This window comes from Cricetulus griseus, chromosome X (assembly GCF_003668045.3).
Source record: "Cricetulus griseus strain 17A/GY chromosome X, alternate assembly CriGri-PICRH-1.0, whole genome shotgun sequence".
NCBI classification, from domain to species: Eukaryota; Metazoa; Chordata; class Mammalia; order Rodentia; family Cricetidae; genus Cricetulus; species Cricetulus griseus.
In genome coordinates this window covers 83,744,573-83,762,502 of record NC_048604.1, presented here as the reverse complement: position 1 = coordinate 83,762,502, position 17,930 = coordinate 83,744,573, and the positions used below count along the sequence as shown (strand labels likewise).

At 35.5% G+C, this 17,930-nt stretch overlaps 1 protein-coding gene across 3 annotated transcripts in view; it reads left to right on the top strand.

Annotated features, from left to right (window-relative positions):
- The window catches only part of Dmd (dystrophin), a 1,637,847-nt gene that overhangs the window by 889,675 nt on the left and 730,242 nt on the right, over positions 1-17,930 (top strand). For all 3 annotated transcript variants that reach the window (XM_035449892.1, XM_035449894.1, XM_035449893.1), the window contains one exon: positions 243-407. In XM_035449892.1, the coding sequence (XP_035305783.1) occupies positions 243-407 (165 nt within the window). The remainder of the gene's footprint in view (positions 1-242; positions 408-17,930) is intronic.

Genomic DNA, 17,930 nt, shown 5'->3' with positions numbered 1-17,930 from the left:
TGGCTTAGGTATATATTTTGCATTCATAAAGGCATTAGTGTTTGTAATTTTTTTTTAAAAAATGAGTATTACTTAATGATTTCTACTGTGTTAATTTTATTTTAACATGCCATATATGTAATTTTAACATCTTGTTAAACAAATGGATCAGCAAATTGCTGTAGCACCTATTTTTAAATACCTTTGCCATTTTTAATGTTTACCTTGAGAATTGTTTGTATTTTACTTTTTATCACTTTCAGGTCTCCAGAGCTTTGCCTGAAAAACAGGGAGAACTTGAGGTTCACATAAAAGATTTTGGGCAACTTGAAGAGGAGCTAGATCACCTGCTTCTGTGGCTCTCTCCTATTAGGAATCAATTAGAAATTTATACCCAAGCAAGTCAAACTGGACCATTGGACCTAAAGGTAGGGGCCTCTAGCTTTACATTTTATTTTCTGGCAGAATGGCTCAATGGCAGCTTTGAGTTCTCACTGGGTACTTTGAATTTTATCTGTCCTTAAAGGAGAACAATGATAACATTGTTAAGTTCATCACAATGAACACATCAATCTCTGAAATGGGGTTTAGAGAGGAGACTTGAAATTGGAAGCTTGTCAGAATTCCAAATGGGGAAGTAGGAATTCTTAGCACAGGAGTGGCTTAGTGGGTTAGGTAGAAACAATTGGGGTAAAAGAAGGTTCTGGAAAAATGAACAGGGTTCTTCCTGAAGACAGAGTGCACAGACACCATGTTGTGGGCTGCTAGAGAAGAAAAATCTAATCAAGTGAAAAGGGGATCAAATCTGGAGGTAATTCTTGGTAAACTAATTTAGCAGGGTTCAGTTTTGTTTTGTTTTATCAGAAAGAATAAATATAGGGGGAGAGAAGTCCCAGAATCCTTAATAAACTTTCTATACCATTATCATTGCTGCTATTGTGATAATCACTATTTCACTAGTATTTTCTACTTCTTTCAGAATGTACTAGACATGTCTTTAGTAAACTAATCACTATACCGTTATCAGCCAATTTGTTAGTATGACCCAGTTTTCATTTCTCCTTCAATTGCACTTAATTGGCATGTATTTGTAGGTATCTTACCTAAAGCTGATTCTTATGTAAAAATGTCATCCTAAACATTGAACATGTGCTTAAAAGATGGAATAAAAATAAGAGAGATTGAGAGGTTTGTTCTAACTAAATTGAGTTATATTTGCAAAGTGCACTGTTTTCCTTTTACCTTGCTTCCTCCTGGTGTTTTTATTGACCACTCTGATAGCTGTGCACTGAGAACACTTGGTACTTTTTAAGTCACAGGAAAATATCATTTCCCTAGTACAAAGCTCAGCTGTTCAGTCACTGTCATGGTCCTCAATTCAGTCTGGCAATCAAACTCATGATGAACAATAACCTTTACCCAGTAACAAATTAAGTTAGCATTATCTATATGACAAGTCACAATACAGCCTGTCCATCAACAGTATATTGGAGATGTTGAAATAGGGTTTAGATAAGGCTTCTGATGCCTGAATCACCCTACCCTTGAGTCATGCAGGCTCACAAGTGATGATTGGACAAAGGACTTCTTCAAGTCAGAGAAACCACCTGCTCTAGCATTTTTTTCAGTTAGCTAGTGCATAGTATACTCAGACATACTTAACACTGTTGCAATTACCAGTGCTACTTCTCATTGATTCTGGTCGCTTAGTTACTGAATAAACCATCCCAATAAAAAAGTACAGATACTTGGCCAAAATGTACCATAACTTGAGCCAGATTATTAATTATGCCAGATCTAGTATTTTCCTTGTCTTTGATTTCATATCACAAAGAAGAAAAGACACAAATCAATCCCTCTCAACAAGTAATCATGTTTTTGTTTTAATTTTGTAAAAGTCAGTTCATCAAAATGTGTCTTTTGAGAAAAAAGTAATAAAGTGGATACACCATGAGAGCTCTCTTCATCCATGAACCATATGTAAAAGAAAAGAAACTAAATCCCCGGAAACAAATAGATCGTGTTAACTCCACCAAAGTGACTTCAGTCTGATCTGTGCTTTCCTCATCCTGTCCCCAGTTAGTTCTCCAATACACAAAAGTCACATCAACCTTTATCAACAGCACACAGGTTTCCAACAAATAGGTCTTACAGTGTGGAGTGAAGCCACTCTTGTCAGTGTTAATGAACTTCATTATCAAAGCTACATGTCGCTACTCTCACTGCCGTGTGGTGTTTTGGTGTCATTAAATTTGCTTCCTAAAGTTTAGTTTAAATCACTGAGGGAAAAAACAGCTGCCTCTTTCCATGTAGAAAACTCATTGGTATATTCCCTGCAAACTCTGAGTGTTTGATCTTTGGTGTGGAGATTTCAAAAACCACTTAATGTTCTTCTTTCTCCTTTGGATATATCCAGGCCAAAAAGGATATATGACCATGTGTGTGCTAGTTGGAGAGCTTCTCCCAGAAACCCCCAAACCCTTGGCTTGCAATCAAGAAACTATGACCTTTGTTAGTTATAACAAATTCGTTATCCCCCTATATCTACCTTTATTTCTAATAATTATTTATTAAGATCATACCTGTTTTAGTTTTCCTTAAATTATGGATTTCATTCTTTATAGCATGTTACACACACCTCTGCTTAAAGAAATTAAATGTTTACTTTGAATTTAAAAATGATAAAATGGTATATATTTGCTGCACTTTATCCACAATAAAACATAACGTTTTTAAATGATTGGGAGAACATGACAACTTTTTAACACAGGCAATTAAGTTGCATTAAAATGAAAATAAACCACTCTGTTAAAAGTCACTGAAAAGAAAGCAGATATAAAGAAAGCTACAGCCTGGCTCCATTTCTTCAATGTAAAGAACTTTCTTTTTCTGTCTATGGTGGTCATAGATACATGATACATCAGAAGCAAAGGGCCTGGGGCTCTGCCATTCAGGTCATTCATTTTCTCTGGTCAAACTCAGAGCAAATGTTAGAAAGAAAAAGAATATGTAATGTGCTCTTTGAGCTTCAGTTTTTCCTGCTTGGCATTTCATGCTTATTGATGAAGTGCAGCAAGCTTGTAGTGAAACTCAATTTTTAAAAAAGAAGAAGAAAGGAAGGAGGAAAGAAGGAAAGGCAGGAGGGAGGAAAGCAAGGAAAAGCCTGAAGGGTTCTGTGCTAATACATTGTTTATGCTAAAGTGAAAATTGGCTGCACATCACTTGGTGTGTGCAATTTACTCCCGAAATATTCCTATTCAGGAAATCCTGCAAATAGCAGTATTTATCTTGAAAATCACCTCACAGAACCCTTAGCAAGCTGAGAAACATAATCAATGAGATCGTGATGTAGAGGGTGAAAATGAGGCATAATCACAGCCCTTTCCCATCAGTCAGCCCACAAGAAGGCATGCCTTTGAATTTTGATTTTCAAATGTACTCTCAATTTAGACATAAACTATGTTGATTTCAAATTTCACAAATGATAATTGAATGCTAAGATCCAGGGACCACTTTAGAATTTATATAAAGGGCCTTACGCTTTTAATCTTTAATGAAAGCTTTCAATAATGAGCTAGAGGTAGACTGTTTATCTGACATATAACAGACTAACTGCTGCTTTCAAAACTTTTTATTGAAATAGAAGTTAGGGGAAATGTGTAATTCCCTCCATTAAAGCTTAGTAAATGGGTTATTTCCATATGGATGACAAAGATGGTATTTCCTCCCTAAAGAATGGCTTTTTATCTGTGGTCAATAAATAAACCCAACCATATTAGAAATGTAATTGTCTATAATTTCAAATCTGCAGACCAATAGCAAAATCCTAACAAGTAACCAATACAGTAACTAAATACCCAAATCATGTATTCCCATTTTGTAGTGAGTATTGCCAAAGAAAAATAGTAATGGACAATTTAATAGACAAGAAGGACTTCATCCATAACTTGTACAATGGAAGTAAGAAATTAAACTCAATTCTGTTGAAACAAGACAGGAAAGGATTGGAAATGTGGCTCAGTTGATAAGAGTGCTTGTCTTTGCATGCATGAATTACTGCATAATAAATCAGGCATGTTAGCAAATGCCAGTAATCCTAACACTTAGGAGGTAGAACATTCTCAACTGTATTGTGAGTTTGAGACTAGCCTGAGCTGAGAGTCTGTCTCCAAAACAAAACAAACAAAAGATAAACACACCCAAACAAAACAGCCACAAAAATGTTTGGCTCTTCCAAGTGCTAGATGAGTTAGTAGAAAAGTACCTAGGGTTTCTAGGGGGATGGAGATGAAAGTAATTTGGCCATCTATGCTTCTCATTTTCATGTTTTGAAGTCATTCCCTAGCTTCCCACAAACTAGAAGATCAGGGCATAATTTCTGTAATGATTACATTTCAAAGGTTTGGTGTTTCTGGAAGATACATAGGGCAAATATTCCTGAGTCAGAACATGGGAGATTACATTTTTTTTTCTCTCTTTTATTATTATTAATTCAAGTTAGGGAACAGGCTTGTTTCACATGTACTTCCCCTCTCCCTCCCTTTACCCCCATTCCTTCTCCCCCACCTCCAACCTACCCCCCACCCCATCCACCCACCACTCCCCAGGCAGGGTAGGGCCCCCAACCGGGGCTCCACCAAGTCCACCAAATCTTCCTGTGCTGGGCCTGGGTCCCTCCCCATGTGTTCAGAGACAGAGTGCATCCCTTCAAGTGGGATGGGCTCTCGAAGTCCCCCACATACACCAGGGCAAAAAGCCAGTCCACCTCTGGAGGCTCCCAGGAATGCAGGGGCCTCCCTGATGGCATCCATGATCAGGGGGCTGGATTAGTCCCGTACTGGCCTCCCAAAGAGCGTCTGGGTCGATATGCTCTCCCTTTTTCAGGCCAACTGTTTATGTGGGTTTCTCCAACCTGGTACAGACCCCTTCGTTCTTCATTCCTCCCTCTCTTCAACTAGGTTCCAGAATTCAGCTCAGTGTACCTCTCTTCAACTAGGTTCCAGAATTCAGCTCAGTGTATTTCTGTGTATGTCTGTCTCTGCTTCCATCAGCCACTGGATGAGGACTCTAGGATAGCATAGAGAGTAGTCATCCCTCTCATTCTAGGGGAGGGGCTTCTAGGCCATCCGGGAGGATTACATTTTAAGAGGCAAAATGTACTGCATAATAAGAAGGGCTTTTGAAGTAAACGTTCTTCAAAAATGGAAGTGAGATTTAACCTGAGGAAGCAACCAGTATCAACTTTCCTTTAACTGAGGGTAATGATACAGCAATATTTGTGAGTCCATTTTTTTTTTTTCTGGGAGCACAGGTTCCCCCTGAGCAACTTAGGAAATCTGGTTCATGAAACTGAAGATATGCCAACAAAGGAGATACAGGACATCAGGTTGTACACCTTGAATACACCCAGTATGTTGTAGTAGTAGGGATTGAAACTAGCACCTCATACAGGCTAGGCCAGATCTCTAACACTGAGATACATCTGCAAGCGTCGTTTTATGATTTAGTTTCATATAGGGCCTTGCTAACTTACCCATGCAGACCTTGAACTTGCCAGATTTCTGAGCAGCTGGAATTGCAGATCTGTGGTGTCATGCTTAGTAAAATGCGGTTTTTATTTTATTTATGAGGAACAGATCTGTAATATAAGAATGTTTTAAAATTTTAACAGACCTTTAACTAACTTCTCACTAGGATTCTGTTTGTGTTAAATCTATTAAAGTGCTTACAAATAAACTCACAGAACACATTAACTGTATGACATAAGGTTACTATTCCATAAACTTTCTACTTCTTAAATCTACTGAGATTGGGAACATATTTTCCTTCCTCCTTCTGGCAGGACCAGTTGTTTTGCTTTGGGACAGAATTATTTTTTCTTCACAGAATACGCCCTATAGGCAGCATATGTTATATACAAAGTTTATTGCTGTTGTCCCTTTCATTTTCAATGGTTTTATCCACATATGCTTGACTATTATTTATTAGCCATTATTTTTATTTTTATTTAATTTTCTAAGAGAATCGGGAATCAGTTTAGCAGCAAATTATCACACACCAGCATCTTTTAACACCGTTCATGAACTTTTCCTGGTGAAAGTGCATTAATCTCAGATGCATACCAAAGATAATCCCAAATCCAATTTGGGAGTTTATTAGGCTTGATTACAAAGCACAAGTGAGGGCTTACATACAGGGACATTGTTAATCCCTGAAAAGATGCATACTCCTAGATGAGCTACAAAATTATACCTAATCATGGATGGAAACATCCTAGAAGCTGCATTGTGGACTCCTGCTTTCAATTAACCTTCCCCTTTTTAACATGGTCTGTCTGCCATTATGTTTATTGCTGGTGAGGAAGGACATTAATTGATGGAGGGTCTTGTGACACTCTCTAGGGAGTGTCAACCATTACAAAACATTTGGCAACCACTTTATTGTCCTGCTCTAGCTGAAATTTACTGAAGGTTAATTTCAAGATCAAATCCCATTAAGACCTATCAAGACACACACACACACACACACACACACACACACACACACACACACACACACACACACACACACACACACACACACGGGGAGAGAGAGAGAGACAGAGAGAGACAGAGACAGAGACAGACAGAGACAGAGACAGACAGAAACAAACATAAAGCACAAGGTAGAAAATTTCATGAATACAGGTGACATTATCTATTTAGTGTGAAAGTTAAAACATTTGCCAGTATTTTTGAAGGAAACGTCTAACATTTTCTTTTAGCCTCATCCATAATTTCACAGAGGCTATGTTCCAATATTTCCATGGGGGAATGAGACTTACAGCAGGTATCTTGATCTATCCAGAGACCCTCTAAAGGCATAAAATATCCATTGTTTATGTTACAGTTCATGTAAATGTCCCTTTATGCTAAAAACTTGCATTTTTAGCTCAGTGTCCAGGCTCATATCCAAAGCTTGCAGGTTGCTGTTGAGAAGCATAAACTCATTGGCAGGGCTTATCAGGGTGAAATGGGAAAAGTAAACCAAAACAAAGGAAACACAGTAACACCTCCTGCAGCCCAGATTCACTGCAGATGTCTAAGAAACCATGCATGAATAAACCAATTTTCTTCAAATCCCTGCAGTACCTGGCTGAGATACAATCAATGACCCAATCCTCCTGGAATCATAGACCCTGTAACACAGCTTGTCCTTATATTATATATACTAGCACCCAACACTGTGGGTACAATATTATGAAAATTAGATGTTCCCTTCATCCCCTAGGGACTATGCTGCACACACCTTTAATCCAGTTCAGCAAGATCCTGGAGTCTCCCGTCATAGATGTTCCTATGAAAATAAAGATCCTGATCTTCTACCTCAGTTTCCATCTCTCCATCCAGGAAGCAGGAAAATTGCTGCCAGAAATCAAATTCAGTGGCAGAGAGCCAGGAGAGTTTCCTCATTCTCTAACTCAATTTTTCTACATCAAATAATAATGAACTTCTTGAGACTGGAAACTGGGGTTTCTTTAGATGAGAGTTCATAGAACAGATCATGCAAATATATTTTGGATTAGCACTGTGTTGACCAAGAGAAATCTACTGTACTTTTCATGATGGGTAAAAATTTCAGTGTTCCCTGTTAAGCCCGAGATGAGGGTCCCAAATGCCCTCTCTTACAGTGATATACAAACTTGATATTTAAAAGGTATTTTCTATGCATATTGTATTTTCTGTGTATAGTGTTCTTTTTTTTTAACTTGACACAACCTAGGTTTATGTGGGAAGAAGGAACCTCAATTTAAAAACTGTTTCCACTAGATTAGTCTGCAGGCAAGTCTGTAGAGGCATTTTCTTGATTAGTGACTGATCTAGGAGGTACAAGAAAGTAGCTGAAGGTTGTTTGGGTCCTGGAGGAGTCCCACAAATGACCACAATCCAGATATGCAATTAGCAAGAGTGTTTTATGATGCCACATGTATGTGGGGTTTCTCACCTGTACAAAATGGCAATGGCCCTGAGATGGACATGCAGCTCCTTTTAAGGACAGCTAAGGGGAGTTCCTAGAGCAGTTAGATCATTTTATTTACATTTGGCAAGTGGCAATTATGTTAGCACATTCTTACTTGCCTAGGGCTAGCAAGGGAAGACTAAGACTATAGCTTTTTTCTTTGGGGGGCAGTCCTGGACAAGTCCAAGGCTTTGTCCTTATTTGGCTGTTACCTTGAGCTGCTGTGAGGCTGTGGGGTAGACTGGCTGCTGTCAGGGGTGTTAAAATATGGATTGTCCTTTGTTCTTGGCTTCCTCAGAAACAGCTTGCAAGGTTTCAAGAAGTAGAAACTGAGGCCTAATTCTTAACTGAGTTATTTGGAACCTGTCGTGATATTTGGCTGGCTTTGTCAATGGTGAGCCAGGGAGCAAGCCATTAGGTAGTGTTATTTAATAGTTCTATTTCATTTCCTGCCCCCAGGGTCCTACCTCAAGATATTGCCCTGGCTTCCCTTTTATGCAATCTGTAAACTAAACTAAATGAACACTTTCCTCCATTAAGTTGTTTTGGTGGGTGTTTATCACAGGAACAGAGGTACTGTGTGTGAGTAAGTGTGTGTGTGTGTGTGTGTGTGTGTGTGTGTGTGTGTTTTAATAGTAAAATCTGAGAGGGAGAAGAAGGGGAGAGAGAAGAGCAGGAGAGAAAGAAGGGTGGAAATGCTGTAAATACAGTATTCTCATGCATACAATTCTCAAAGGATTATAAATTAAAACTAAAATAAAAAGTATTTTTAGTATTGCTTAGTCTTCTGAATATATCCAATGTGATCCAAAACCATAGTAACATATTATCTATAATCATCCACTTCAATAATGCATGAACAAACTTATTCTTAATAAGCAGAAATTTTATATTATGACTCTTCTTTGAATTGGACTTCCATCCCACTCCCTTCAAAGAACAATTTCCTAATGAAATCTGTATTCATGATATGATATCTTTTATTAACTGTTTATATGCCATACATGTTTGTATGACAAAAATATATATGTGAACTTCAAATTTTAGAAACAATTTCTTGTTCCTGTAAGGCTCTCAAATATTTTAAATCAATTAAATTGAGGTGTATTTGCAACTACCATTAATACTCATAGCTAGTAATAACTATACATGCTAAGTTTGTGACTAATGAATATCAAACATAGGAGAATTTTATTAGGAACAAGTTTATTAATTAAATGAGCAGGTGTCAGCTTAATGAATCCTTCATTCAAAAAGGATTTCACTTGCCAGTACTTTGAGTTATACTTTTATTTTTAAATGAATATGTCTCAGAAGCAATGATCATTGGGATATTCTAGAGAGATATATTGCAGGCAGGGTAAAGAACAATCACAGCCCAAAGAAAACAAAACTGAAATGACAAACAAATGTAGCATGAGAACACAGCCAGTCAAATATCTTAAAGTGACTGGGAATCTGTAAAAAAATCACTTATACCACTGCTGCCCACATATCCCTAGGACATATATCACATAACTCCAGAGAAAGACCCCACTCTGAAGATTTTTCTCCAGCTTGACATTCTGTGGGAAGGAAAGAAGGACACATTGATCCCTGGTTTGACACTTGTTATGCTGCTAAAGCATTATCATTTATCTTACCACAGGCATTGAACTCAGTGCACTCATTCCTGAAATACATTCATCTTCATTGTGTCATTCATGGAATAGGTATCACATGGTATGCTCTCCAGTCCTGATGTGACATTTCTCCTATTGTCTTGTGGCTATTTATTTAATGGAGTGAAGTACAAAGGTCTTTGTCAACCCTATCCTCAAATATATTCACTGATGTTTCCCAACCTTAAGAACTTATGATCATTAAGTGTCATTACTTAATTTATAATGTTGTTTGGGGTTTAGTTTTGATACAGGGTCTCATTGGGTAGCCTTTTCTACCTAATGAGAACTCTCTATGTAGACCAGGCTGACCTCAAACTCACAAACACCTCTGCTTCTGTGTTATTAAGGGAATGAGCCACTAGCTACATCCACCACCACCCCTTGGGTCATTCTGAAGGCAGAGGGCATAAAAGAAAACACTTAGGGGCAGCATCAGGAAGTAACCTTGTCAGGTAGTACCTGGCTTTAGGTTCATTTCTAGAGTGAAATGAAACAATTTTCTTCCAAAGAAGACCTATCCTATTCTACATCATTATTTTGCTCTTTCTGGGAACAAGTTCTCCTATATATGGCCTTTCCTAACTCAATTCTGATTATTCTTCCTCCTACTACAATATGTTTGTAAATCCACTTGATAATAGGGATGAAAAGAGGGCATCTTTGGGTTTTGAATTTTCTCTTATAATGTAATATAGACTATTAAATGTTAATGTCATTAGAGTATATTAAATTAAATATAATTGAATAGAGTTTATTAAAGTTCCCTTTTAACATATAATTTATCAATATAATAGAATAAATTATAAATACACATTCTATAACTTTATCTATGTCAAAAACATCTTCAACAGACTTAATCACAGTGTCAATCACTGCAGCATATACTAGGAAACCTCCTACTATGACATCAACTTACTTTGGGTCGAGTATTCAATTAGTTATAAAATTATTATTACTTTACTTCCTATTTTTTGCTGTTGTTTCATGTTGTCAACAAGGACACATTCCAATATTTTATATGTATTGTTTAAATACATATGAGTTTTACTTGCACCATTCCCCAATGAATCCCTCTAAGTACACTAATGAAAATAGCAAGCCATATGTTGATTGACTATGATGCCTTATGTTAAGGAGCACTCTCAATTTGCTTATAGTGGGTACAATGTATAAATAGACTCAATGTATGAAGTATAATTGATGCCAACATATGCTGTATTGTGTAGTGAGTGCTTTAAAAGGATGCCATTAATAGCCCAAGAGCATGAATCCTTACCAAGCCAAGACAATGTGGAAGGCATGTTATTTGGTCCCTGCAAATTTTGGTGTGTCATCAAACTTCTTTTAGCAAGCAGAGATGAGGGGAGAGGGTGCCAGCTCACTCTCTTTTTAACTTACAGTTTTCTTGAGATTGAATTTTTCAAGTGTCTCACAATCATTTTGCCTTCCCTTTGTACATACTTTTAATTAGATTATTTCCAGATTTCTCCATTGGTTACCCATCTCTTTCAAAAACTGAGGCAAATGCATTTACAACTTGAAGTAGAAACATGGCTCTTCTCTACAGAAAATGTTTTACATGAAAAATTGATTCTAATTTTATGGATGTAACCTGAAACCATCCAAACGAATTTTCAACAAATGATGTAAAAATTGTCCTTCATAGCAAGTTATTAAAAAGAAGTTTGCTTTGATGAGAAATTGTATCACAATAAGAAATTGTAATCCATGTTTTCTTTTTTAACATCTATTCTACAGTATATAAGGATGACAACATGATTGTGTATTTGTTTGTTTCATAAGCCCTTTGACAACTGATTGCGAGATTACAACAATTTAGGAACCATGGGCTCTGGGCTTCTCTCTGCCTTTTGTCTGACAGGCTCATTTGAAATAACTATTTAAAAAGTTTTAACTTTATTTTCACATAATATTTTTTCTTATAAAATCCCAGACTCTCGATTCTAGTCTTCAAGTGAACCCATAGTGCCTGGCTAGTTTTATTAGTATCCTGAGATATAATTTGTCTGAATCAGGAGAGTTAATTCTTAGCAGATTGGGGCCTTCTAATCTCTTTACTCCTCTTGGGCACTACTTCCTGTCAGCACTATTTGTTCTGTTCTTTGCAGTCAGAATATTATTCATCTTGACATATGAGAAATAAACCCAATAGAATTAAATGACCCAGTTTTAATTTTCCTTCACCAATATTAAACAATTTTCTTCCAAAGAAGACTTATCCTTTTCTTCATCATTATTTTGCTCTAGATGTAACTTAAAGTCATTTTGTTACCCTGCAACTATTATTGCTTCCTTTGCATCATACTTTTACTGCACAGTAGAATTTTATCTTTTTTTAGTGCTCTTTCACTGTCCCATTAAATGTAATTGTCGGTAATGATACTTTGCTGGAAGTTAATGTGAGAACATTGGAAGCAATGTTATCATTTTTAAATGTAAACTACAGAAATTTCTGCCTTGAACTTGGGTATTGTCCCTTTATGAATATGATTAAAGGAAGAAAATTAGAACATTTTCAAGAGTTTTCAAACATTCTTGGTGTAAGTCAATAAACAGACCACCTTGATTACTACCATATTGCCCAAGGGGTGGTTTTGATAGCCAGACAGAATGCAGAGTAGAAAAAATTGAAGTCAATATGAAGGTTTGAGTTTACAAATTGCCACCATTGGGGTCAATGAGTAGTCTGTGAGTTCATTTACATTCAGAAATTACATATATATGAATTTGCAAATTGTAATATTCAATACTGTAAAAAATTTATAACTATACTTAAAATATTCAGGCACTATTTTAAATTTTCTGAGAATGCTGTATCCACAAAATTGTTTACTTATAAAGCTGTATCACCGAACAGTACATGGTACATTATTGTATAGGGAAGTGAAATACAATTTGGAGTTAACATTTATCCATTCCCCTGTCCATTATGTGCTACCTGGGATTATCCTTCTCAAATTTGGCAATCATAGAATAACCCAGGAATATTGCAAATATAATTCATTGGTGGTACTAATGCTGCTAGTGTAAGGGTCCATGTGTTGATTGTGCTACCTAGTTTTGTTTTGTTTTGTTTTGTCATTTTACACACGATAGGATCAAGAAGGAACATCACTTAAGAAAATGTCTTCATAAGTTCATGCAGTAGGCAGGTCTGAGGAGCCATTTTCTTGATTAATGTTTGATGTGGGAGGTCCCTGCCCACTGTGTTTGGTACCACTACCAGGCAGGTAATACTGGGTTATGTAAAAATTTAGACTGAGAAAGCCATGAGAATCAAAGTCAGTAAGTAGCATTCCTCCATAGATTTTGCTTCACTTATCTCCAGGTGTCTGCCTTGAGTTTCTGATGGCTTCTCCACATTATGGGCTATGATCAGGACACATACACCAAATAAACACTTTCCATTTCATTCCTTTCCTTTCCATATTGCATTTGGTCATGGTCTTTATCAGAGGAATAGAAAGCAAACTAGGATATTGATTAACTCAGTTATGGATTTTAAGTCAGCAAATACGTATATCTATATTTTATGTACAGGAGAAATTATATAGTATGGATATCTTGGTGAAGTATTCATTAATAATAAGCAGGTTTTCCCTTAGTTCCTCTTTGATTCTCCACAACTCTCTCCCTCATTAAGCAGTGAGGAAAAAGGTCTCATCCTGAATTACCAGTTTATCCAGTTTCATGGTCTGGGCCAGTATCTCTAAGATAAATAGCTAGGCTTTTTTTTCCTGATTCCTTTTTTCCCCTCCTGCTCCTCTACAGGATGGCAGCCTATTGGGTAGACAAGGAAAAACTGTGTCTTATACAGGGCATAAGAAACACAGGAAGGTGCTTTTAGTCTTCTATGGTTGTCTTTACCATGTTGTGTGTTCCTTGCTATGAGATTATATTTTTGTCAGGAAATGATGTTAATTGCTCGGTAAACTATAATGGCCATAAAAGAATCCTTAAATGTAGAAGTTACCACAGAAGTATACTTACAATTCTAAATATAAATTTACAGGCTAGGTACTAGTGACACAAGCCTTTAACCACAGCATTCTGGATGTAGAGGCAGACAGATCTCTGAATTCAAGGCCAGCCTGGACTACAGAGTGAGTTCTAGGATAGCCAGGGCTACATATAATATTCTGTCTCTAAAAACCAAACAAAATGTTATAATTCATCTGAAAGTAGTCCTGACTGCCATTATGGTAACATAAAGACTAACGTTTTGCTTTTGTTTTTGTTTTTTTCATTTCATAAGTTGTGTGGTGGGGATTCAGGATTTCCAAGAAAAAGACACCTGTGCTCTGGGTGAAAACTAAAGCCAAAGCAATTATGTTCATATTCTCTGTGACTTGAAAGGCATAAAGCACATATTTTGTATATATAATGATTTAAATATTTATGCCATATATTTTATTTATAAATCAGTTTATAATTAAAAACTACTTTAACTTTTTTTTACTAACTTTTGGGATCCTACTCCTCATACTAAGTTATCTTGCCCAGCCTTAATACATGCAGATGTACTTAGTCTTACTGCAATTTGATATGTCATGTTTTATTGATATTCATGAGAGGCCTCCCCTTTCCTGAAGAGAAACAGACAAGGAATAGATTGGGGTGTAGGAACAGAGTAGTTGTGGGGTGAGAGATGGAAGGAGAGGATTGAGAGTAAACTGTGGCTGGAGTATAAAATTAGTTGATTAATTAAAAAATAAATACTTTAATATTTTAAAAATAGTTGTCATATTAACTAATTATTATAAATTAAGCCTTCACTCACATTTAAAAGTCTAAAAAATTTACCAAAAATCAGAGGTAAAAATTAAAGATAATGAAACATTATAAGGTTCTGAAAAATATGTATTCTAAGGAGTGCTAAATATATTGAAATTCAGAGTACGCTTCTATTGAATTATTATGAAAATACATCACAAGTCACATGACTCTTTAAAATGACTCAAAGCTAAATTTAATGTATTGGATGTGTTGCTTTTAAATACCATGAACCCTCTAACACAAAGGTAGTAGGATAGCAATTCACAGGCCAATCTGAGCTAAATGGCAAGGTCTTGTAACTGAAATGACAAGAGGTAGTGATATAGTTCATTGTAAACTATATGCAGGCAGGCACAAGGTCTTGAATTTGCTCCCCAATATCAAAAGCAAAGAAAAGAAGAAAAATCATAGTGATATTTTATTTCTTTATAAGCATATAATTATATATACAAAGTCTTTACTTATTGTATTATTTTAGGTCACTAAAAGTAAGAGTATAGCATGAACATTGTTAGTGAAACAATTTTATGTTATATGTTACAAGTACTTCTAGCACCTATTATGAGAAATCAGATGATGTGGCTTTTCTTGAAAGCTATACTTGACTTAAAAATCACCTTTATACTCTCCATACTTATAAATTGCCAAATAGATACTGTTTTCATAGCCACATACTTCTTTCTGTCATTCTTTCTGCTTGTTCTTTGGGTCCTTGTATTAGTGACAGTAGGCTTTTGCATGTATGCTTTGGTTCTATGTCTGTAGCTATGTCTGTAGTATAATATTTTACACATCACAAATATAGTATTTGGAGATATCAATATTTTAGAGAATACCAAATACGTGGACTTGTATCTTATATATTTTTGGAAATAGAAACTCTATAGGAGTATGTTAACTATCTAATTTGTGGTGTAAGGTAAACACATAGAAATTGTTCATAGTTTCAAAAGTATATATATATATATATATATATATATATATATAAATATAGTTCATACGAGTAATACATCTAAGACACTGACATTAAAATCTTGAATTTTTCACATCCTTTTCTAGAAATAATGAGTATTTAAGATCTACTGAGCTTAAAATATGTAAAAGACATAGTTAATTAAAAGGCCTTAATTGTTTAATTTGAAAATTAAATTTTATGGTTAAGCAACTCAAAATGAACTAATAATAATAATAATATGATTTTGTAGCAAATTATTAATTAAACTGTGATTGATGACAGTAATAATTCTCTGAATCATTCATAAGGCAATACACACAAAAATGTGTAGGATTCAGCTAGAATTCTTCTGTTGATCAATGAAACGTCAAGGCCATATATGCATACATCTAATATACAAAATTGAAGGAACATTTGTGGCTAACATGTAGAGAAGTTTCTGTGTAGATAAGCATCTCTATTTTTAAATCAATTGATTAATTATGTGACAAAAACAGATTATGAATAATTCATGATAATATTTCCACAATATACCTCTAGTATTAGCATAGTAATAACTACTATTGATTTACATAATTGAAGAGATAACCAAAATAGATATCTATACACACACATGTACACTACTATGTTTTAATCAAAATTAAATGGATAATGTTTGAACATTGTGATGTGTTTGCCATTACAATTGAAGTCTTATTTTTTAACATATCATTTTCATTCCTTTCAATTTGTCTAATAAGTCAATTATGAATAGAAACACTGACTTTCGTTATGACTAGCTAAAATAGAATTTTGCACCAAAAACAATTAAGCACAAATGTTTTAAATAGCTTTAGAATAGAGAAAAGTAAGACAATTCTTAATTTTGAAAGGACCAAATCAAATAACCTGGTTACTCAGTTTGCAGTAAATCATCACTTAAGTTCATTCTATTTTTATGTTATTCATATAAACAATGCTGAAGGGGAATTTTTTGTGCATCTTTTCAGAGTCCCATGTGATAACACTTAAAACTGTTGACTAATTTTTCACATTTTTCATTTTATTGTATATGGAAGTTTCTATTTGTGTCAGCAACAGAAAAAAACTATTTTGTCAAATTTGCATGTCTCTGATTGAACATTCTTTTCCCTTTGTGTACATCTGGAGTGTCTACCTGCAAGTTGTTTCTTATAGACATGGCCAAATCTTCCAATGATCACTCACTCTTTTAAAGGTTTTTGTTTATGTATATTCAGGTGTTCCTGAATTAGTTTATGTAGTTTATGTGCACCATGCATGTGCACCATGCCTGTGGAAGCCAGAGGGTGTTAAATCCCCTGGATTTGGAGTTACAAGGGGCAGTGACCTACCTGATGTGAATTTGGGGGACTAAACTAAAGTTCTGTAATCACAAGTTTTTCTCTGCCTTGCATAGTCCTATAGCTGCTTATGAAATAATCACTCAGAGGCTAATATATAGATTACAATTTTTGGCCAATGACTTAGACATATTACTGGCTAGCTCTCTCATAAATTAACCTATTTCTATTAATCTATATATTGCTATGAAGCTGTAACCTACCAATGATGATGTAGCCTTTGGTGGCTACATGGCATCTCCCTTACTCTGCCTTATTTCCCTCCTTTACTCTGTTTGGATTTCCCACCTAACTATACTTTGCCTGGCCATTGGTCAAAACAGCTTTATTCATCAACCAATAAATGCAACACATATTCACAGCATACAGAAGGACATCCCACATCATCTCCCCCTTTTATATCTACTTAAAAAAATAATGGTCTATACTTAACATAGTAAAATTATATATAACAAAACAGTTATCAATTAAGAATTATACCTACAATATTTAGTCCATTTGCATTTGATGAAATTAAAGGAAATACTCTATCATCTATCCTATATTTGTGAGTCTACAGGTTTATAACTTTCTTTTTTTTACCATAAATAAGGAACACTATAACTGTCTGTCTTCAACTCCATGAAAGACCCCAGAAGGATATAATATTACTTCAGTAAAAAATAAATGCACTCTAAGCAGCTTTCAAAATTCTAGAAATGACAGAGACATCTGACTGCCTCGACAGTCACCCAGAGTTCCTCTGCAATGTTGGAGCATCCATCTCATCCTATAGGCCTAGAGTATCTAGACTTTTCAGTGATGCAGGAAATTTGAAGATCTGTTCTTCCTAGTACTAGCAAAGTCCATCAGTTGCTTTCTTCTGTGTCCTGCAAAATGTCTGACAGATTATTCCATGAAGCAGGAATCCAGAAAGACTGTTCCATCTTGGTTAGTAGTCATTTTCTTATGGGTCCTGCATGTCCAGCGTATACAGCATACAGTTAAGCAGTCCAGGAAAGAACAGTTTGTTGCCCAATTTGCTATCTTTTGCTATAAAGAAAACAAACTCCATATGGAGTTTCTTCAATGCCCATCAACTTCAATGAAGTAGGTTGGTATTGAATGGACCAGAAAAGTCTCATTATCATGAAAAGCTAAGTTCTTAAAACATTTTAAATGCCATATTCTTTAGGT